General features: G+C 43.7%; 1 protein-coding gene across 1 annotated transcript in view; it reads right to left on the reverse strand.

Moving 5' to 3' along the window:
- Positions 1–22,945, reverse strand: part of LOC132426645 (histone-arginine methyltransferase CARM1-like) — a 268,188-nt gene that overhangs the window by 23,299 nt on the left and 221,944 nt on the right. The window contains exons 8-11 of the mRNA XM_060013442.1: positions 8,754–8,835; positions 7,435–7,520; positions 4,782–4,871; positions 2,803–2,940 (exon numbers count right to left, since the gene is read on the reverse strand). Of these exons, the coding sequence (XP_059869425.1) occupies positions 2,803–2,940; positions 4,782–4,871; positions 7,435–7,520; positions 8,754–8,835 (396 nt within the window). The remainder of the gene's footprint in view (positions 1–2,802; positions 2,941–4,781; positions 4,872–7,434; positions 7,521–8,753; positions 8,836–22,945) is intronic.

Consider the following 22,945-nt stretch of genomic DNA (forward strand, 5'->3'; position numbering starts at 1 on the left):
AACTTAATTTAAACTTTAAATTAACAGCAGCGTTCACTGTCGATTTGTAGCCAGCACTTGCCAGGACATGTATGCTGTCCTGTATTTAGTTTTGGAGAACTATTTTATTTTGTTTTTAAACATCTTTATTGGAGTATAATTGCTTTACAATGGTGTTAGTTTCTGCTTTATAACAAAGTGAATCAGCTATACATATACATATATCCCCATATCCCCTCCCTCTTGCGTCTCCCTCCCTCCCACCCTCTCTATTCCACCCCTCTAGGTGGTCACAAAGCACCGAGCTGATCTCCCTGTGCTATGCAGCTGCTTCCCACCAGCTATCTATTTTACATTTGGTAGTGTATATATGGCCATTACACTCTCTCACTTCGTCCCAGCTTACCCTTCCCCTTCCCTGTGTCCTCAAGTCTATTCTCTGCATCTGTGTCTTGATTCCTGTCCTGCCTCTAGGTTCTTCAGAAACTTTTTTTTTTTAAGATTCCATATAGATGTGTTAGCATACGGTATTTGTTTTTCTCTTTCTGACTTACTTCACTCTGTATGACAGTCTCTAGGTCCATCCACCTCACTACAAATAACTCAATTTCGTTTCTTTTTATGGCTGAGTAATATTCCATTGTGTATATGTGCCACATCTTCTTTATCCATTCATCTGTCGATGGACATTTAGGTTGCTTCCATGTCCTGGCTATTGTAAATAATGCTGCAATGAACACTGTGGTACATGACGCTTTTTCAATTATGGTTTTCTCAGGGTATATGCCCAGTAGTGGGATTGCTGGGTCGTATGGAAGTTCTATTTTTAGTTTCTTAAGGAACCTCCAAACTGTCTCCATAGTGGCTGTATCAATTTACATTCCCACCAACAGTGCAAGAGGGTTCCCTTTTCTGGAGAACTATTTTAAAGGGGACATTGAGACCCTGCGTATTTCCAGAGGGAAGGACTTAGAATTTTAAAATATTTCAAAATCACTCTTATAGGAGGGAGGACTTGAGGATGTTAGCCTGAGGACAGGGAGACCAGGAGTATATTCGGCAAGATGCTCCTAATACTTGAACAACTGCCATTTGGAGGTTGGAACAGACCTATTTCTTTTGAATTCAGCAACATAACTAAGATCAATGAGTTGAATCTACAGAAGTATCAATAGATTTGTGATCAACAGCAAGAATAATTTTTTAATAATTAAAGATGTCTAAAGTAGAAGAGAGTAGTCAACAGTCAATGACTATATGGAAAGTCATAACCTTATAAGTAATTAAAGAATTATAAACCAAAACAACCAGATGCAACTTTAAACACTTATTTTGGAGTCTATTGGATTTGCAAAAGCCATAGAGACAGTTATCATCCAGTTTCAGGAGAGACGTGGAGAAAAGAGTTTGCTTATCTGTTGCTGGTATGAGTGGAAATTGGTGCAGTCACTGAGAAAGGTAGGATCTAGTAGACTGTAACATGTACCTACCCTTTGATCCAGCATTTCTATTTTTAGGCATCTCATTTAGAAATATTCATGTCACCGTGCAAGCTCTACGTTCAAGGATACTTAGTGCAGAATTGTTTGCAATGGCCAAAAAAAAAAAAATTGGAAGCAACCTAAATGTCAGTGAATCAGGGATTTTTAAAAAGACATTATGGTATATCCATGTCCTTGGCTGTTCTGCACTTATGAAAAGAACAAAGCAGATCTATCTGTACAGATTCAGGACTTATTACTAAGCGAAAACTTAAGTTGCAGACTGCTAGTGTAACCTTCCTATAAAACAGTAACAACTCTACAGCGATGTTTTTGCTGGTACATGCACCAAAAATGACTTGAAAGGATAAAGACTAAGGGCTCACATCTGGGGGATGGGGTGAGGGTGGGAGCATGGCTGGACTCTAGACACTCTTGGAGTTTTCAACTTACATGTGAACATGTTTGGTTAATGTCATGAAAAAAATAAAGACTTTAGAAGTGGAAGGGTTGATTGGTGAGGTAGTGAGCTCTCTGTCACTGGAGTGTTTAAGCACAGGTCCAAGGAAGGTGGTGGGGGTGGGAGTGCCGGTAGGGAGGGAAGAAAGTTGGATGAGATGACCTCTGAGTACCCGTAATACCCTGAGAGTCCTTGAGCTACTCCTCTATGCCTTTCTCCGCTAATTCACCCAGGAAAAGCTCCAACAAGATGAAAGAAAATAGAGCCTTCTAAAAATGAGGTAAGTCAAAGTATTCACTGCTGAGACCTCGTGAGTCCATTACCAGAGAGAAGCAGCCGGTCCTGCCTCACACACCATGAACCACCCCTGCAGTACTTTCCCCCCTGCAGTACAGATCGATTTCCCAGTACTAAATTTGGGGATGTGTGGCTAGACAGATGGAAGTAAGGCCAGGAAGCTGACGTGGGTTTTAGAGCGCTTGATAATTCAAGTCTTTGGCAAGTGCTCCCATAAGCTGATGGATTTCTTTCTTTCCTTCCTTCCTTCCTTCCTTCCTTCCTTCCTTCCTTCCTTCCTTCCTTCCTTCCTTCCTTCCTCCCTCCCTCCCTCCCTCCCTCCCTCCCTCCCTCTCCCTCTGCAGTCAGGTGGGGAACACTGCCCTTGACTCATCTTAAGCTTTTCTTCCTGGCCGTGCTCAGTGCAAGGTGGCGTGTGCCCTGCAGGCTTTGAGGCTGAGGGCATCTCAGCAAACTCAGCCAGGCCTCTGTAAAGGCTGCTGTCCATTTCTGGTGCTGGAGTCTCAGGGGCCTGCCAGCTTCCTCTCGCTCCCACCTGTCAGCGCCCAGGAAATAGGCGGGATCCGTCGGTACTCTCCTGCTTACCGTTTATTGGCCACAAACAGCACTCTCCCTGAGAGGGTCTCTCCTTCCTTGGCAAAGAGAGGAGTCTGAAGAAGGCACCGCACCTGATACCAGTGAGTCAGAGGCTCAGTGGGCGCTGTTGACAGCCAAACTGTGACCCTGTGGGGCAAGGCAAGAGTTAAAAGCCAGTTAGGCTCCAGGCCCACATTAATGGATTGAACTGGGGACAAGTGGTTTTCATTGTGTATTAGCTCATGGAACACTTTTAAGATGTGAATAGCTCAACTTATTGAGCAGTTACTATGTGCTGGGTACAGTGCCAAGAGCATTATGTAATTAGCCCATTAAATCCTACAACAACCCTACGGAGTCAGGCCAGGCTTCAAACCCAGGCACTTGGTCACTCTATCAATCTGTATGGCTATGTCAAAGTTCATTAGAAGCCTGATAACAGCGGAGTTAAATTGGGAATTGATTTGTTGGAAAAGTCTGGCAGGGTGAGAAGTCTGGAGTGTAGCCTCTTACTGTCTCATGCCCACCTGTTCAGGGGTCCTGATGGGGTTTCTGGAAGCAAGAAAAACTACAGGGGCAGATGACCTCTACTGCCCTTCAAGCCCGGACATTGTGTGTGTGTCTGTGTGTGTGCGTGTGTGTGTTCAAGTTGATGTTTTTCATTTCATATGAAGAAGTGGGGACACCCTGCTGGTGCTTTGAATGCTAGGGTCACCTGTCCTGAGATTAGGCAGTGGTCATGGGCTTGCAGGTAGTAAGGTGCACACTGAACACGGGGAAAATTGCTAGAGAGGACATTTTGCCTTGAAGATTTTCGGGGGGTAATTTTACATAATTTAACTGCTAAGTAATATAAACCACCTTTATATCAAAATATATATTCAGCTGTATTACGGAGTAGAATGCAAGTGTTCTACAGCTTTTTAAGACAAAGCATTTAACTTCAAAGAGATTTCCCCCTTGAAGCAGGCGGCTTCACGCTTATCTCCCTTACGCTTGCAGAACAAATTCGTTTACTTGGGATGTTAGTGGGGGAGAGTCTGAGAAATAGATGCACAGATTCCTTGAACACACATGCTGTGTGGAATAGGAATGACTCGTACATTGTTTCCTTTCTCTCTGATTGTCAGCCCCAACAAGGCTTCCAGGGATCCCGGCCTCCCCTGAGTCCCCCAAGCCCCCTGAGCTGCATCACAGACCCAAAGACACGTCTTTCTCAGTAGATGCTATGGAGAGCCTGGATGTTTTTATAAGAAGTGGAGGAGAGTGTACTGTCAGTTTTCCTTCTGCCTGGTCGCGTGGCCCAGATCAACCCTCACTGCTAGCTGGGACACGTGGAGAAGCCTGGGAAGAGAGCAGGGGTGTCAGGAGGAGAGCAGAGACTTGGGGTTCATAGGAGCAGCGCAGCCCTTAAAAGCACACCCAACACTGACAGTCAACTAGTAGGTGGTCTCTCCCCTACAACTTGCAAACCTTTCCCGTAGGGGAGAGAGGAGTGCACAGAGGGGGAAGTTACCTAATGCCGCCTGCCTGATCATTGAAAAAGGATTCTAGACCGTGAAATGGAAACCTGTGAACCAACATGGGGGAAAGTATGATTTGAGATATGACTCAGATACAAGAGGTTCTATAACTAGGTGTGATGGAAACAATGCCAGGGGCTGGCCTCCCCCATGCCCCCATCTATTGTGGAAAAGAACAGGCTGCTTAATAAAGCACAGGCCCTCTTCTGACTCCTCCAAAGCCCAACACAACTGGCCTAAGAGTATTTTAGCCAGAATTGATATGGCAACTACGGAAAACTGTCTTATTTTCATTTCACTCTAAAATCTAAAAGTAACATTAACATCAGTGTTTATTTTCTGGAAATGTGGAGAAACAAATATTACGGCTGTTGAGCTTAGTTTTTTAAAACCTTTAAAGTTATGGGGACAAATAGCAGAGGATGGCATGGGAGAGAGTAGGTAAGGAAGGGGTATGATACCTACAGAGAGCCAACAAAGGCCACGTCGAACCAGAATGCCAGGCCGTGGATGAGGCCAGACTGCGCAATCTGAAACACAAACGGAATTTCTACTCTGCAAGGAAATAAAAAGAAAGAAAGAAAGAAAAAAAGAAACACTTGGAATTATTGTTGTTGTTGTTGACAGACATACTGGATACACTTGTGAGATCAGTGGGAACATTCACAGAACATTTTCTTTTTCTCTTAAGCGCTCTTGCTTTGGCAGCAAGATTCCCTTAGTGCGTGATTAATGCTTGGGTGATGCTGCACATTTGAGAATGCTGCTTCTTGATGAAACTCTGCAAGGACCAGCCCACTGTGCTGCAGTGACCCAGAACTCCACAGGGCGAGTGCAGCATCCGGAGCTGGGTTGGACCACTGAACAGGAGGATGACTCAGGACATAGCTGACAACCGTCCTTCCAGAAGCCAAAACATGGGCTGTGGCAGCTCCCCTATGCAGCTGTTCAGAAGGGAAAGGCTGCTCAGGCCCCTAAAAGATGAAATGGACCACAAGGGGGGAACATCAATCTCAGAAGGTCACTGTCATAGTTCATTTATTTTTCAGGGAGGCAATTTAACTTCCCACCAGGCTACAGCAAGAGTCATGCAGAAGTGGCCATCGCTGATGCCAAATGCAGAGTAAGTTGGAAGAGAAAGAATGTTGGAAAAGATACAACGAAATCTACAAGCTGGACCTGTTTTAGCTGTGGAGCTTTGGTAAGTCACTTAATTCTCTGAGCCTCAGTTTCCTCTTTTGTTGAAGAGTGGCAAAATCTCTCTTCTACTTCCCTTTCACGGTTCTTGTGTGTGTCAAGTGGGAAAAAATGTATATGAGAGTGCTTTGTAAATTTCAAAGTATTCCACAATTAAAAGATGATATTATTGGTCCACTGCTGGGGCTGTACTGCTCCAGGGAGACACATTTTAGTGAATGTGCTAGAGATTTTCAAAGGAAAATGTTATTTTTAAGATTGTTTGCATTTATGGTGCCTCCAAAGGCCTAACTTCTTCTACCCTGCAGAAGTCAAGAGCATTTCTAGAGTTTTCCATTATACTTGTCACGTTGAATTTGTTTGTTAATGCACTGTAATTATTTCCTCCCACTTTTGTAATTCCCCTAAACAGACCATGAGCTCCTCAACGAGAGACTTAAGAAATTACTTAATGTATCTGTGCAAGCACCAGTACAGTACCCAGCACAAAGTAGAATCTTAACAAACATTTGCTGAATCAATGCAACAAATGAATGAATGACATCTCTGAAACGCCAACAAAGACATAATTTTCAAAAAATTCCCTGACTCAGGAGGCAGCTCAGAGCAGCAAACAAAGCCAATGGAAGTCAATTTTGTCTTGACCTGTGGCAGTAATCAGACTTGTTCCCAAATGCCACTTCTCTTGCTCTGAGCACACAGCAGTATTGCATTCATCCACCCTCTTGTGCTTAGGTACTGCCACGTCATTTGCTTTGACCAATTAAATGTGAACAGAAGTGAGCTGTGTCATTTCTGGGCAGAAGCTTTTATTGTCAGTACATGCTTTGCCATGCTCTTTCTTCTTCCTCAGTAATCAGCCTTGTTACAGACAGAGGCTGCTGCACCAGCCTGATTGCTGGGGTTGGCGATGCTGCATGGAGCTAAAGCTGGTGCACATGAATAAAACAGTGTAGGGGAGAAAGGCCCCTGTGTTATCATAAGTCACCGAAGTTTGGTTTTGTTACTGCAGCACGCTCTAGCCAATCCTGACTGACAGAGCATCCTTTGTCCATCATGATCTCAAGATAGGTGATGGTTTGAGTTAGCCAGCTGTACCTTCTGAAGTCTGACTCTTGCTTCCTCGGTAGTCCAAGCAAATTATAACCTAGCTGGGTCTTACATTTCTTACCCAGAAAAAAATACAAATATCAATCTTCTCAGGCAGAAAAGGGTAAAATACTAATGAAAGGTCATCCGAAGGGGATTCATATCACCACCTGAGAAATGAGTCTTCATTTCAGAGTCTCTTCAAGTGGAAAAAAGAGGGCAAAAACTAACACTTACTGAGGGCCCTCTTTGAAAATGAGCCAGTGCGTGTAAAATTCTTAGCATGTTACCTACTATGTAGTAAGCACTCAACAAGGTGTAGCTCCTCTTCTGGTCATTATTGTGGTACTGGCCTGGGTAAGCGGTTAAAAAGCCCAGACTCTGGCCTTCTGAAAGGTTCAATACTCCCTCTAACACACATACTAATTCTGTGCATTTTACATAATTCTGTGTATGCAACTTACTGTGCCACTCTGCTTCATTGCTGTCATTGGTGAAGTGGGGACAAAAACAGTACCACCTGCATAGGGTTGCTGTGAGGATCTAATGAGTCATTATGTGTAAAGGGCTCAGAACAGTGTCTGGCTATGTTAGCATTAGCTACTACTATTTAATTTTTCCCATTCAATTCCTAAAGCAATCCTATGAAGGAGGCATCATTTCCCTCATTTTGCAATAAATGAAACTAGTAATTGATGGACCATGCCTGTGTGTGACTCACACCTGAAATCTCTTCCCTGTGTGAGCTGTGGAACTCTGCCCTGAAGTTTGGGGGATGGGGGGGGGGTAGAGGAGATTTTAAAAATCAAGAGCAACATTGGTTGGTACCAACCTGTGGAGATCTGCCTCTTCTGCATCCATAAAGTTTACTGTGTACTTGACTGTCCGAGCCATCAAAATCCTAATGTCAAATGTGTCCTTGGGGAAAAAAACCAAAGATACCTTTCTATCAGAATAAACTGAACTCAAACAAGATTGCAGTCTAGCTTTCCTCCTGAAATTTTAAGTCAACAAGAGTTAGAATTTAGAGGGCATGAGCTTAATGAGTATGATATTAATAATACAAGCTCACAATTATTTCGTAAGCGCTTTATCTAGTAAGTGCTTTACTAGGTTATATCATTTAAACCTCACCAACGACTCTGGAGCAGGCATTTGGTGGTTTTTGGACCATCCAGAATTTACCTCCCCTTGACACTACGAGAAGTTCCATAGGAATTCAGTCTACCATCAGCTCCAGGTGTGGCCTATGACGTCAGATTGGCCAACGAAGAGCATTACTTTTCCCCTGAAGACAGGAATTGGCTCACAGATGGACGCAGGACCCAAGGTAGGACAAGCAGGCTCTATCTAAACTAATTCTGGGGGTTTTGCCAAAGTTATTAGGAAAAGGCAGGCTCTCCTGTGGGACTCAGAGTTGTAAGAATCTGAAGCTGTAGCTTCTGCTGCCATCTTGCTACCATGAGGAGAGATCCTGTCTAGGAACAGAGTAAAACCAGAGGAAATGGAGATAAGTGATGAGAATAGAAAAACCAGACCATTGTGACACTGTCTGAACTCCTGCAACAGGTCCCTGAAGCAAGCTCTGTCTCCAGGCTTTGCAATATTTGAGGACCAATAATTTCATTTTAGTTTAAGCCAGTTTGAGTTGGGTTTCCTTCCACTTAAAACTGAAAGAGTTTCAGATAATGCAAACTTAAGTTGCCCAAGGTTACACAGCTAGATGGGACCACAACTGAAACCCAAATCTGTCTGACAACAAAACTCCTGTTCCAAGCTATTTATTACCCAAAGCGTCCCCTTTCATTATGCCTTGGGCCACTGGAATCAATGGGAGGATGTGAATTATTGAACAAGTATGAGGGCTGAGTATGTGCATGGGGTGAGTCAGGACGGTTGTAGAGTCAGAAGTTACTTACTAAAGGGCACAAGGAAAATCGCCTTGCTTTCAACAGTATCATTCTCTGAGAATTCTCCTAATTGCTCGGGAGATCAGAGCTGGAAAACTTGAAACACAGTGCTCCAAGGAGCTCTTTCTTTGCTTCTGTGATGGCTTAGCACAGAGCCTGAGAGCACAGTGCGTCCCAGATGCCTGAGTTAGTAAGTGAATGAATCAACAGATAAACACATGGGAAGAAAGAACACACTTACTACTATTGGCTGTCTGAAGTATTCGTCCACCGCAGCACCCTGGAGACTGGACAGGTTAACCCCGTAGAAACACTGCTGGTACCTAAAACAGGTAGCACAAAGAATCAGCATGTATCTGTCCTGCGTCCCCAAGACCCACAGAGCTGTGATGCGCTGCGAGGCTGCCTCACTGGTCCTCTAAGTTAGCCCTGGAGCAAGTGTGAGAAAGTGTGAAGGGCAAGGGGTAGATTAGAGGAAGAAATCTCTCTAGAGAATCTGCACTTGAACTGGGGTGGGGAGAGAAGGGAGGAGGTAGCTGAGATGGAGGAAATTACTTGTGGGGAGAATACTGACAGGGATATTTGGGGGCAGGAAGGCCTTAGGGTCCCCACCCTTGACCTCACACCACAAGGTGGCTGCCTGCTCCAGGACATGCCTTCCATGTTGCGAAATACAATTCCTTGGCCCTCTCATTATCTCAACCCAGAGCACAACTTGAGATCTCCAAAGCCTCTTGATACTCCCCCAACTGTTTTAGGAAACAGATTTCCCCTTTCTGTTCTTCCATAGCCACTGGCCTGCACCTTGCTGGCATTTGCCATGGTGGCCAACACCACTTAGAGTCACAAGTCAGTGACAGCTGTGTCTGGTGGTGAACTGGAGCTGACTCATCACTGGGCACATTTCCGCCCAATTCTGTGGTCAGGGACATCTGGACCACAGAAATGGACAAATTCTACAAGTGCTTCCTCCCCTCACTGAGCCAGACGTGAAGCGTCTACCGGCACATGACTGGTGCCTGGAGCATGGCAAGAACTCCCTGCCAGCTTGGCTAATGGTCTTGGCTCTCTACAGAGATCTAGGGTGTGCATTAAGAGTGGCTTTGTTCACACTCTGCCACTGACTGACTGTGTGCAGTGGGCAAGTCACCTGAACTCTGTGCTTCCGTTTCCGTATCTCTAAAATGGGAATAATTATAAGCTGACTTTGTAGGGTTTCAGTAAGGGTTAAATGAGTTACTATAAGTAAAGCACTTTAAGCAGTGCTGGGCATTTCGTTACTACTACATAAGTGTTGGCTATTATTCTCTGAACTTCACCTTCTCAGATCAGCACTGTGCACTAGGGCAGTGCTTCCCAGTGTGACTGCGCCATGGGACTACTTGGAGAGCTTGTTAAAAATTCCAATTCCCAGGCCCAACTCCAGAAAGGCTTGGGGCCCTTATCACTAGAGGCTGAAGGCCTTTATCCCTAGATTGAAAAGAGTTTTCCCTACTAAGGGTGTGTGTGCACATGCTGTATATAGTCTGTGAATCAAATGGAAATTCAATTCATCAGTGTCTATCCTCCCACACCCCTACACCTGCTGACCTGCAGGGAAAAGAGAGAAAAAAGACACAGAATAATCATAAAAACTGGGGGCGTGCAGTTAGATTTTCAGTCAAAGTAAGGCTCTTAATCAGGAGGCGATGCCTCAGAGGCCCTCACGAGAGGCAGGGAGGCCTAATATTGTTAAGTCAACAGCTAACCGCCAACCTGCAAGCAAAACCCCATCCCCCAGAGCCTCTTACAGATCCTGAAGGGCTTATACCATTTCTCACCTCTGAGCCTTTGCCTATTTTCCCTCCTGCCTAGAATGCTCCTTTCCTTCTATTGCCCTATTAATTCCTACTCAATCTTTGTGACTCAGCTCAAATATTTCCATTTGAAAATGTAAAACCTGGTATTACAATTAAATATTCAAGTTTTAGGCACTTAAAAGCAGAAGTTATTCTTTTTCTTTCAGTGTATATTTAGCACTTAGCATGGGGCCTCGAATACTATTAGGGCTAAAGATATCTACGTATCTATCTATGCATTTAATGAATGAACGGAGAACTTGGTGTCCTAAATGGCCCTGTGTGTGGGCACTGGTGCCAATAAGGACAATGGGGAAACAGAAAATCATTCGCCAAAGTTTCTTTGGCTTCATCTCGTTTCCTAATCTCCTTCCATCAAGGGCCAGAGCCAGGCTGTCCACAGGTGAAGCCAGACTGCTGTGCATCACTTTATAAGTACACATTTTGAAAACAAGACTCCTATAATCCTAGAAAATGTTTGGAAACAGAACACTGTAAGTTTAGACGATCTTTTCAGTATTTAGAAAGAGAATGGAAGTTTTCTTGGGGAAGTAAGTCATTATCACAAAATTTTTTATTGGAGGGAAGGGGGGAGAGAGAGGGAAGGGGAAGAGAGGAGAGGGGTGGGAGGGAAGAAGGGGTGAAGACAGGCAAGGGGAGAGGAGTGGAGGGTCAGACAGAGACAGAGAACTTCCCAGAAAGCCCAGAAGGACTCAACCTTGACTGTCCTTGAGAATCCCCTAGAAAGCTTTTAAAAAGTGCTGATGCCTGGACTGTATCCCCCAAGTTGTGATTTATATGATCTGGGGGTGCGGCCCTAGCACTTGTTTCCAAAGCTCAACAGGTGATTCTAATGCACGATCAGGGTTGAAGACGACTAAGTTAGCTGTTCTAGAATCCTGGCCAAGTAGGTGAAAGAGAAAATCCCAAAGGCAAAGACAGCCCTCCACCTGGCAGTGGCGGAGGCTGGGAACTGCTCTCTATTCTCTGTGTACTGGAGTCTTTGCATTCAACCTCAGCTCTGAGAGGGGCCCAGGATGTGCCATTCCCTTTGTGTGTTCACTGCCAATTAAAACCCAGCAGCCAAGATCAGTGTGGTGCAAACGGGCACCATTCCTGGGGCAGACGGAGAGCTGTAGGCAAAGAGCCCACTCCCTGGGTTTTAAAAACTTTCTGGCTGGACCATACTTCCATTTCTTAGAAATCTCAAATCTCCTTCTGAAATGCATCATAAAATAATGAAAGCAGATGGGAGGTGGCACCTTTCTGGGTTTCCTAAGATACACTGCTGGGGGATGGATCAGGAAACGAATCTGTTGACTTGGAAGCTGGGGATAAGTTCCATTGTTCTCATCGTATGTGGGTTTTATTTTCCAAGTTAGCTTATGGCCTCTTTATGAGCGCATAAGGAGGAGTCTACATGCATGTTTTTCTCTTGACTTCAAATTTCAAGTGTACCTCCCTCTTCCTCTCCTCCTTCTCCACCGTAAGACATGCAACATCTGAAAAATCCTGCAAATACAGTCCAGAAGGAAAACAATCTTACAATAGCTACACCTGAACACACACAGAGTACAGCAAAAGAGGCCACCTATTTACCATCCCATCAGCCTCTCCATGGTCTCCATGCAGAGCCGAGCTTGGAGAAGCATGCAGGGGAATCCTCCCTCTTGGGTCTCTTTTGTTTTTGTCTCTCCTCTAGCTCACCTTGGTCTTTTATCCTTCCTCCTCCCACAGTGTCCTGGATCTGTCTTAGAAGGATGGTGGTACTGCCCGAGGTTCTCTTGCAGAAGTTAACAGTGGGGGGTTTCTCTAACACACACACTCCTTTGTCTTGCTAATATGAACCACACTCTCGTAGCATAACTCAGATGTTTGACTGTAATAAAAATCTTTCAGAAACTAACACAACATTGTAAATCAACTAGACTCCAATAAAAATTTTTTTTTATATCTTTGCTTCTTCATTCTATTCTAACAAAAAAATTCACTCATCCCCATTAAATACTTCCTTCCTTTAAAAAGGCCAAAAAAAGAGAGAGAGAAGGAAGAAAAGTTAAGGGAGGAAGGAAAATCCTATTCTGCTGTTTGACAATTAAGCAACTTTTGGGTATCTTAATGGAATATGTTCTACCAGAATTAACAACCAGTGATATGCCAACCTGAGGAGAGACATATATAACCCTAAGAACTAGGAAACAAAAACGAGGATCCAAAAACGTCACCTAAGCCGCACACGATGCTGAGGATGCAGCGTAAGAGGGTTGCTGGAATGGCCTGCTGGGAATGCCTGGTAGGAGAAGGATGCATGCCTAGAAACAAACTGCAACTTTGTTTTATTTCTTATACATTCCTTTTATATAGCAGGACTTGAAGCTTGGCTCTTTTTAACAATTTTCTGCATCAACAGCATGCAGACATACCATTCTGTAAAGCGGTATCTATAAAGATGCTCAGCTCATTATGTCTCTGGTTTTGCTGGCTTAAACCCTAGCAAAGTGGCTTATATTTTACATGGGCTATATTTATATGCTTTTTTATTTGTAAAAATAGGGTTTTTTTAGTATAAAGGAGAAAGGGAAATGGGTGCACAGGCCTTAAAAGAAATCAAGCTTCAGACTGCCTCTTTCATTAAGAAAGGGAAAGCCTGGGATTCTGTAAAGGAATCCATGGAGCACCCCTCGGTGTACCAACATAAATCTAGACATTACTGGTTTGTATAAGAATTGGACCTATGGAAATGGATCAGAAGAAAAAGTGGATCAGTCAAGACAACTATGGTGGACATCTTTTGTTCATTCTACCCAGCAAAGAGTTGCTCTTCTTCTGATTACGGCACCAGATTTTCTTCTGAGAGGCACTTCTTCCTCACTCTCAGTTCTTGGGGTTTGGATGGTTTGACTCTGACTCTGCCCTCAGCAATAAATTCTGGCATGTAGCTGAGCTGTAGCCAATCAGAGTGTCTTATCTCTCTGGCCTTAATGATGGACTCAGGGTTAAGCATGTGACCCAAGGAAAGTCAAGTCTAAGACTTTTGTTCAAACTGTTGCAACAGAGAAGTGGACATGGAGCTATGAGTCTATAAATCTGGATTTGCTGGAAACCACATTGCTGCTATGAGGGAAGAGCCCTATCCAAGAATGGAGCTGAGCTAAGGGATAGAGAGAGACCTGGACCCAATAAGTGTCTGTGCCCTGGAAGCCATTTGTGCCTGAGAAGCTGAATCTACTCAGGCTTTTCAGATACGTTAGTCAAAAATATCCTTTTTTTTAAGCCATTTTAAAATTCTTTCTTATGTCACTTAAAACCATAAGTGCCTTAACTAAAAAGAAAACAGTTAATAACAGTGTGCCATTATGTGTGCTATGAATATAATTCTGATGAATAGTTTTGCCTAATTCAGGGGAGTCCTAATTCTGTGAGTACAGAACTAAAGTGCTTTAGCTTAAGAGTGTATAGAACCAGGCCCAGGGATGATGAAGTGATGTCTGCTGAAGTTGAACTCTGTTTGAAAATGGAGAGCTCTGATGCGAGAGGATCCAGAAACTGAAATAGTGTATCCCTGACTACACAGATCTGGATGTGTATGGGCCCAGTGGCAGAATACTATGAAAGAGCTATGAGTTTGACATAGGTTACAAAAAAGATGAATACAGAAATTGAGGCTTATTTCATGAGCAAAAGCCTGGTGAGTTCAAGAGCTGCAGACATAAAAGAGAACCAGAGGAAATATTAAGAAGAAATACTGGGTAGCTGAACGAAGGTTATAGTCCCAGGAATCACTGAATGTAAATGAAGTAAGGACAGTGGCATATGAAAGTCCAAACACAATTGTGTTGGTAGTATTCCTGCAAAAGTTCTCTGTGATACTTTGTGCATACACTTGACTTCCGACAAAAATTTGGTTGTATCTCACGGTAATTTGAAATGTTCTTATTTGGTCCATATGGTATTCCTAAGAACCAGTGACTATCAGGGCCAAATATATTTTTGGGAAAGACCAGAAGGCCTAAACTTCTAGCTATACCAAAAGAACCTTTAGTAGAAATTTCAGTTTGGGGGCAGAATTAGCCTAAGAACAAACCATCCAGTGCCTTTGCAGTAGAATGTAGCAGCTTGTGCATTCAGCGGAATGGATTCCCTTCAAAATAACGTTTCTCAGCAACACCATGGTCAAGGAGGCATTTAGTAGAGTCAGAGTGGAAAGGTGCAAGAAGGGAGCTCTCACTGCCCGTGGCAGAATTCTGCTTACGTTCATCTTCCCTTGTCCTTTGTAAGCACAGACTTCTGATTTCTGTAAAGAACAGCTGACTACAGACCATCCACCACTAGCATCCCTGCTATCGCTCAACTCGCTCTGCCGTTGTCAAGCATGATGGGTGCGTACAGCCCACTCACAATACTCTGAAAAGGAAACTGGGAAATGTCTTTTGGTTCCTTAAGTGGTATATCACCTTTTAAGGGTCACCTCAGATCCTCTGTCTTATCTGCCTCTGGAGTCCTCAGCCAGGTATTCTGCCCCCGCTGTGTCAAGGTATGGACTCATCTGACTCCACGTGAGCACAACCCAGCAGCGCCTCACCTCAGACCTGCACTGTGTGCTCTCCCCTCCTGCCCTGAGCATCCCTGCAGACTGTGGGGCATGAGGTGCCCTGACCCCCATTTGGTGTCCATGCATGTACAACCCCGAAGTGCAGACTACTTAATGTTAGGGGTAAACAGTTGCCCAATGAGGAGTTAAGAGCCAATGGATAAATACATTTCTCTCCCATCATCTGTGTAAACTGTCCTGAGATACAGTTCATTTGACCTCTAAAGATGGTCCTGAGGGATCAAGCAATCTCTTGGTATTTGCTACCATGTGGTGGTCAGCTCAGTTATGCACTTTTGCATCATCTCTCCCTCCTTTCCTGCCTACCTCTGTTTTCTCCTCATTCTTGTTTTACTGGGATGGCATTCGTTAATAAAGTAGCTCATGAGCTTTGCCTAAGACCCTGATTCCTGGGGAACACAAGCTAAGACAATCAATATGGGTGTGGCCCTCGAATGTAGAATTACTGGTAAGTGTGGAGGGAAAACTCTTAGCATGTAGTTTCATCACAATTACTAACAGTCTCACTAGTGGCTAATTAGGATGCAGTAAAGGTGGAAGGTGAGGCACTGGGCTATATGGTAACTGCGTGCTTGAAGTTTTGGGGTGATGATAATTATATGGATTGAGGCTCTGAGCCTTTGGACCCCTATTAACAGAGACAAGGCTCTGTTAATAGCATTGGAAGCTTTGCAAAAAGAAGACTATTATCTCAGAGCAGTCAACTCCCAACTTAAGTCACACTGTGAAATCCAGAGGGCTTCCTTAGCAGAATTTCAGGGAATTCATATCTCCTTGGTGCTCCAAGGCCTTCTGTGCAGAAAATCAGGTATAGAATTTGAGAGTTAAAAGCCATATTCTTGAAACTGGAACTGCCCCGTCTCCCCACCCCAAACAAGATAGTAAAGCAGCAACAGTGGAAGAGTTGCAAAGGATGTTGGGTGTGCAACCTTGACAGATCTTACATATCACAGCTGGGGCCCTGACAGGAAGAGACTAGGGCCCTGAGACCTGGAATTAAGATAGTAGAGTGGACAAGGCAGAGAATCCTGAAAAGACCTTCCCAACTCCTCTGAATCCTTCAAACCAGCAGAAGCCCAATTCTCATCTGTCCTGTCAGAGAAGAACAGCTTCCCTTTGCCTGAAGGCTGCACAACAACTCCTCTTGAAGCCTGGGCCTTGCAAGATAATCTTATTCCCCTCAAGATCTGCCTCACTGTTGCGCACTGCCTCCAGGCTAATGGTCCCTCATTGCTGTCAGGATGGTAACTCCAGCACAGCCCAAGCAGTAAGTACAATTCCTACTCCAAGGAGGAGATAACTTACGTGACTAAAACATTAGAGAAGCCGGTTAGTATTTTCTGCTAAGAACCAGGGAAATGGGTATTGGAGTGGACTTTAAGGGTGTTGGACTAGTGGGGGTAGAATATGTCAGCATAGGGTGCAATTCATCAACAACGGCACTCCCAGGATTCAATGTTCTAGCAGATACCACTCCTAGTAGTCTGCTGGGATGTATGTCACTTTGAAGCTCGGTCATCATGATGGCCTGCAGTTAATGAGATGGAGATTCCAGAATTTCTGCAGTATAGTATTGAGGAAGGGGTCCAAGGCTCAGAGAGGTGGAAATGCTAGACGGATTTACTGTGTAAGATGTAAGATTGTTCCACCTGACTATTCTCAGGCAAAGTCCAGGAAACTCTCCATTCATATAGGTAATGGGGAACAAACTAGTGAAAGATTTGAGGCATGCTGTCCTCAGTACATCAAAGACAGTGACGGGTGATGCTGCCACTAAATTCTGCTCCGAAGGAGCATAATCTGGATGGAATTTCAGAATGTCAGAAGCAAGAAAGCAGTAATTAACCATCATAGGCTAGAATGAAATAATTCCTGTGCTGGACGGCAAGACTAGAGTGGCAGTCAGGGTACCTTGATCCAGAGGGACCTGTAAGTGGTTGCTAAAAGGTCCTAGTGTTACCAGAGAGGTGAAATACATGCACAGTGACTAGACAGTACTCAATTTCTATAACAACAACAAAAATCTTGGTAGCTTACGAGCAGGATATCAGCTGTCACAATGGGAAGATTAGGTCCCTCATCCAATTTCCAGATCTAACTTAGACATCTGGTTTATGGATCCAGTGACCACTGGCCCATGACTGAAGTGGAAACCCAGTCCCTTGAGGGAGGACTCTGCAATGCCACTGCAGGAACATATGGTAAACATTCCCCAATTCTTCTCTGTGGCAAAGCAACTATGTAGGAGAAAGGAGAATATCTAGATTTTTTTGAGGAATGTGAGGTAAGAAGTGATATTGATATGAGAAATCTTAGGATATCTCTGGTTAGTAAGGGTTTATGGAGGTAGCAAAGGAAGGTCTGACCAAGTCTATTGCACAGGGTGTCCAATGAGTTCATACCCACCATGTAGTTATTTTCCCAGTCCCTGAATGTGCAACTGGGATAGACATATTCAGCAACTGTTAGAACCCTCACACTGGCCTCTGAAGAAAGGGCTATGACAGTTGTACAAGGAAAGGTCCCATCCCTTAAACTCCCCACCCCCAGGTAGGTAACACTGTTATCTTTAGTTTATAAATAAGAAACTTGGGTCTAAAAGAAATTAGATTAACTTGGCTAAGGTTTTACAGTTAGTAATTGACAGAACCAAGAATTAAACACAGTTGAATCTGGTTCTAGAGTCTGATTTATCTAGTTTTTAACTACTGCCTACTTGCCTACGCTTGTATGTTCTATAACTGTAATAACTGTAATGAGGTAAACTAGTATCATCTCAAACTTCTTGAGAATATTTGGTTACTCCTCTTAATTGATCCTATGTATATATTTTTCTTGATATGAGAATCCATTAAAAATTGTATTTAAAAGCCTTGGGTTTAACCCCCTGAACCAATTATATATTTTCAGTACTGTCAGTAGTACCCACCACCTAAAGAAGTTTTACAGCTGAGAATGATGATTCTTCATGACTGAGCCTTACTCGCAGGAGATACTTTTCAGAATCTTAATTAATAAGGGCCGAGGAATCTTAATCAAGTAAGAAAAGGAAATGATTCATTCTGTAGGTGACTGCTACTAACATCAGAATGTAGTAAGCTTGTCTACCAAGAGTGAACCCCATGACTGGTTATTTAAAAAGGCTAAAGTTATATGCTTACTGCACACTTAAATGAATTTTAGAGTTAAATGTATATTTGAAAGACTGTTAAGTGTAAAAAAAGTAAAATATGAAAGAAGTAGAAGGAAGCTAATACCAGACTCAGGGTGGGGAAGCTTTTTTTCAAATAAAGGAAAAGAAAGAAACTGTAAAATAAAATATTGGTAGATTTACACACATAAAAGTTTTTAACTCCTTTTGTGGTAAAAACCACCACAAAGAATATTACAAGGCGAAGAGAAAATTCTGAAGAAACTACAACAAAGTCTTAATACCCTTAATATATAAAGAAATCTTATAAATAATGCATCTGTCTTCTAGTTAACAAAAATGTATTGAGCAATTATGATCATCTAGGTCAGACGATGGGGACACAGCAGTAAATCGAACAGCCACTCTTACAGAACTTGTAGTCTCATGGGGGGAAATGGCCAAGAAATAAAACAGATAAGTAAAAGCATATATATGGCAGAAGATAATAAGTGCTATAGAGAAAAAGGCAGTGAGAAGTGGGATAAGGGCTTCCAGGAGGGAAGAGATGACAAGTTTTAACTGACAGATGGTCTCCCTGAGATGATGACAGGTGAGCTAAGACCTGAAGGAGGTGAGAGCGAGCCCCAGTGACACCTGCGTTTCAGGCAGAGGGAAGGGCAGTGAGGTGCCAGCAGGCCAAGTATGTTCGAGGGGAAGCAGGGAGCCCAACCAATGAGGCCAGAGTGGAGAGGACAAGAGAGCAAGTAGCAGGAGATGATGTCCGAGGGACAGCAGGGTGGAACTTGATCAGGCGGAGTCTTACCATCTATCGGGAGAACTCTGGACGTTCTTATGGAGATGATCGGAAGCCAGTGGAGGGTTCTGGGTGGAAGAATAACATGACCTAATCATGTGTTACCAAGATCATGTTGGTTGTTGTTGAAAAAGAGGAAATGAGTTAGGAGGCTATTTCAAGACTGTAGTAGAAGCAGGGTTTTTTGTTTTGCTTGTTTTATGTTTGTTTTGCAGGGGTAGGCAGGGGGTGGTGGTGAAAATCAGCAGCTTGCCTTTGGATTTATTAAATTTACGATGCCCAACAGACATCCAAGGTGAGCTGTCACCAGCCACTTGGACATCCGAAGTCTATGGTTCTGGGGAGAAGTCTGGCCTGGAGTTCTAACTATGGGAGTTGTCAACATAAAGACGGTATTTAAATGAGATCAGTAAGAAAGTTATCACAGACAGAAATAGGAAGACATCTAAGAACTAACCAGGAGTCAATCCAACATCAAAGATTTGAGTCATGAGGAAGAATCAGCAAAGGAGAATTAGGGCCAATAAGGAAGGAAGAAAATCAGGCTTAGGCTCAGAAGTGAAGAGTCAAAGGCATCAAGCGGCGGTGTTGATAGTTAAGTCAGGTGAGGACTGAGGATGGGTTGTACCTGGGGATCTCATTTATTTAGCCTGTTGGTTATTCCTCAGTCTCTCAGCCCACTCCCTCAGAATACACCCAGACTCACTTTTTGCATCCCCCTGCCTCCTTTCAGCCAGCATCCACTTCTTTGCCTCTTCTAACAGAAATCAGAAATCGTGCAAGCTTTCACCACCTGTTCCTTGCATCAATACAACAGAAGGCCTTCATGCTAGTAGTCTAATGCAGAAACCCCCTTATAAAGGGACAGAAAGTAGAAACAGAGTGAAGGCTATGAATTTTGATAACTATATATTAAAAAATTTTGTGTGTGTATCTGTTGACTAAAAATAAAACCATTCAAATGCACCAGCTATCAAAGAAATACAGATTAAAAATAAATCGGTCACCATTTTTTTTGCAAATCAAACTGGCATTTAACAGAACATATCCTGTATGGGCAAGACTCAGCAGACATTCTCATATACCACTGGTGGAAGTGTTAATTGGTAAAGCTTTTCTACAGGGCAATTTGGCAACATATAAGAATAATTTTTTTTTTTTTTTTTTTTTTGCAGTACGCGGGCCTCTCACTGTTGTGGCCTCTCCCGTTGCGGAGCACAGGCTCTGGATGCGCAGGCTCAGCGGCCATGGCTCACGGGCCCAGCCGCTCAGCGGCATGTGGGATCTTCCCAGACCGGGGCACGAACCCGTGTCCCCTGAATCGGCAGGCGGACTCTCAACCACTGCGCCACCAGGGAAGCCCCAGAATAATTTTTGTAAAGTTCCTTCTTCACACCTTTTGGTCCAGTGATTCTGCTTCTAGCAATTTATTGTAAGGTAATAATCAGAATGTACAAGATTTCTATAACAGGATGTTCACTTTAGCATTGTTTCCTATAAAATTTATAGAAGTCTATAAAATTCTACATTCTTGTGGAATATAGGAACAATACCTTAGTACTGTTTCTTAACAGAATGTATAGGGTTAAATTATAATTAATAATTTAATACCCAACATTGGATCTTGAGTCGATAAATTACAAGAGAGCCACAAAAGAAATACTCTGCAGCAAAATAATATCTAAAAGACCTGAGAACATGTCCACAAGGTATTAATAACGTTTTTAAAAAGTGCTATAAAATGGTATTTATGGTATGAGTCTAATTTTATAAAGAAAAAGAAAAATGAGAAAGGTATCAACTAAAATCTTGATAGTAATTATTTCCATACATGTTTGAGATCACAGGAGTTTTTATCAGAAATATTTATTGAGGGCCTACCATGTGGCAGGATAGGTAGTGAACAGTGACAATATTCCAGCTCTTGCAGTGCTTACATTCTATGAGGAGGGATACGGACAATAAACAATAATAAGTAAGTCTTTTAGGAGGTGATAAGTGTTGGAGGAAAAATACAGAGCAGAAAAAGTGGGATTAGGAGTGGTATGGCTGCCACTTTAAATATGGTGGTCAGGGTAGGTCCTATTGAGAAGCCATTTAACAAAGACTTTATGGAGTTGAAGGAATTAGCCATGTGAATCTGGAGGGAAAGGTATTCCAGAGAAGGATGAGCAAATGCAAGGCCCTAAGGTGGGAGTGTGTCAGGTACGCCTGAGGATGGGCAAGGAAGTCTGGGAGGCTGGAGTGGAGTGAACACAGCAGTAGAAAATGAGGAGCCAGACTGGGGAGAACCTACTGGAGGGCTTTGGGGATGTTGGAATAGACAGGTTAAGCTACCGTAATAACTGAGATGAGAGATGACAGTGTTGTGATCAAGTGGAAACAGTAAATACAGGGAGAACTGCTCAGATTCTGGATATACAGTTGATCCTTGAACAAAAGGGGGGTTTGTTCGTGCACCCACCCTCCACGCAGTCAAAAATGCTCATTAGGGCTTCCCTGGTGGCGCAGTGGTTGAGAGTCCGCCTGCCGATGCAGGGGACAGGGGTTCGTGCCCAGGTCCGGGAAGATCCCACATGCCATGGAGTGGCTGGGCCTGTGAGCCATGGCTGCTGAGCCTGCGCGTCCAGAGCCTGTGCTCTGAAACAGGAGAGGCCACAACAGTGAGAGGCCTGCATACCCCCCCCCACCAAAAATAAAAAATAAAAACAAATGCTCATTAACTTTACAGTCAGCCCTCTGTATCCACGGTTCCACATGCACAGATTCACATGTAGGGCTTTAGTATATATTTATTGAAAAAAGTCCGCACAGTTCAAATCTGTGTTGTTCGGGGTCAAATGTACTTTGGAAGTAAAACCAACATAATTTCTTAATGGTTTAGGTATGGGGAACAAAGAAAGAAGGCCTTCAAGATACGGAGCCTGAATGATTAGGAGGATAAAGTTGTCAGCAATTGAGGTGGAAAGACTGTGTGTAGAGCAGGTGTGGGGTGGCAGTGGGGGAGATCAGGAGTTGAGCTGTGGACATGGTGCGTCTCTCCAAGGGCAGACGTCCAGGAGGCAGGTGGCTATGGAAAAGTATGGCGTTCACAGGACAAGTCTGGAGAGATACACTCGGAAATCATTAGCATAAAGATGGTATTTGAACTGTGGGAATGGGTGAGCTCATCAAGAGAGTTCTTACTACCTAGAGAGTATTAATAATCACAGTAGACTGGCTGGGCTCCCCGTCAAACATGAAAACATGTTCCATTTATTCCATTAAAAAAACTACCTTTTTTATACCTCACTTCCCTGGTCAGCCACCACCCATCTCTCTAACTCCCTTTGCAGTGAAATTCCTCAAAAGGGGTGTCTATACTCAACAGTCTCCAACTCCGCCCCCACCCCCACCCCCGCCGCCTCCTTGATTTCTCTCAAGGCATTCTGCCAAAACCATCCGTGCAGCAGATGGTACTGCTGGGAGATCACAGAAAAACTGCCTGGACAACCAACCTCCCCTGTGAAGTCTGGCATACTCTGTCACCTGAAATTCCTCTCCCTCCAACCTCTCCATTTAAGATAGAAACATTTAGGGTCAGCATGACCTTACATGACATCATCGCCCCCCTCTGTCACCACACACATACACACTAAGAGGCCATTCACCCCCACTGGAAATTCTGTGGCTTGTAGTTTCAAAATTACAGATTGAATCGAAGCCGTTAAAGGTTATGAAACTGGGGTGGGAAAGCCTATTTTGCCAGAAAAAACTGGGGAGAAAGAAAAATCATAACCCTTCGACCTCACTCATAGCACTTTGTAATGTGGGAAAGCAAAGCACTTCCTATTTCCTGCCCCTTCACCAATGGACGGCATTACAAAGAGAAAGCCCTGGAAATCAACTCTGGATATTGCCGTTGGACGGTTCTGCATCCTCAGCCAGAACTGAGAAGTTTACATTTTCATTCACATTCTCACCCCCCTGCCGCTGCATGCTGTGCTCCCTCCTACGCGCCTCACATCCCCACTTGGATGGTATCTGTTCTGTTTCT

Source organism: Delphinus delphis, chromosome 6 (genome assembly GCF_949987515.2).
Source record: "Delphinus delphis chromosome 6, mDelDel1.2, whole genome shotgun sequence".
Lineage (NCBI taxonomy): Eukaryota > Metazoa > Chordata > Mammalia > Artiodactyla > Delphinidae > Delphinus > Delphinus delphis.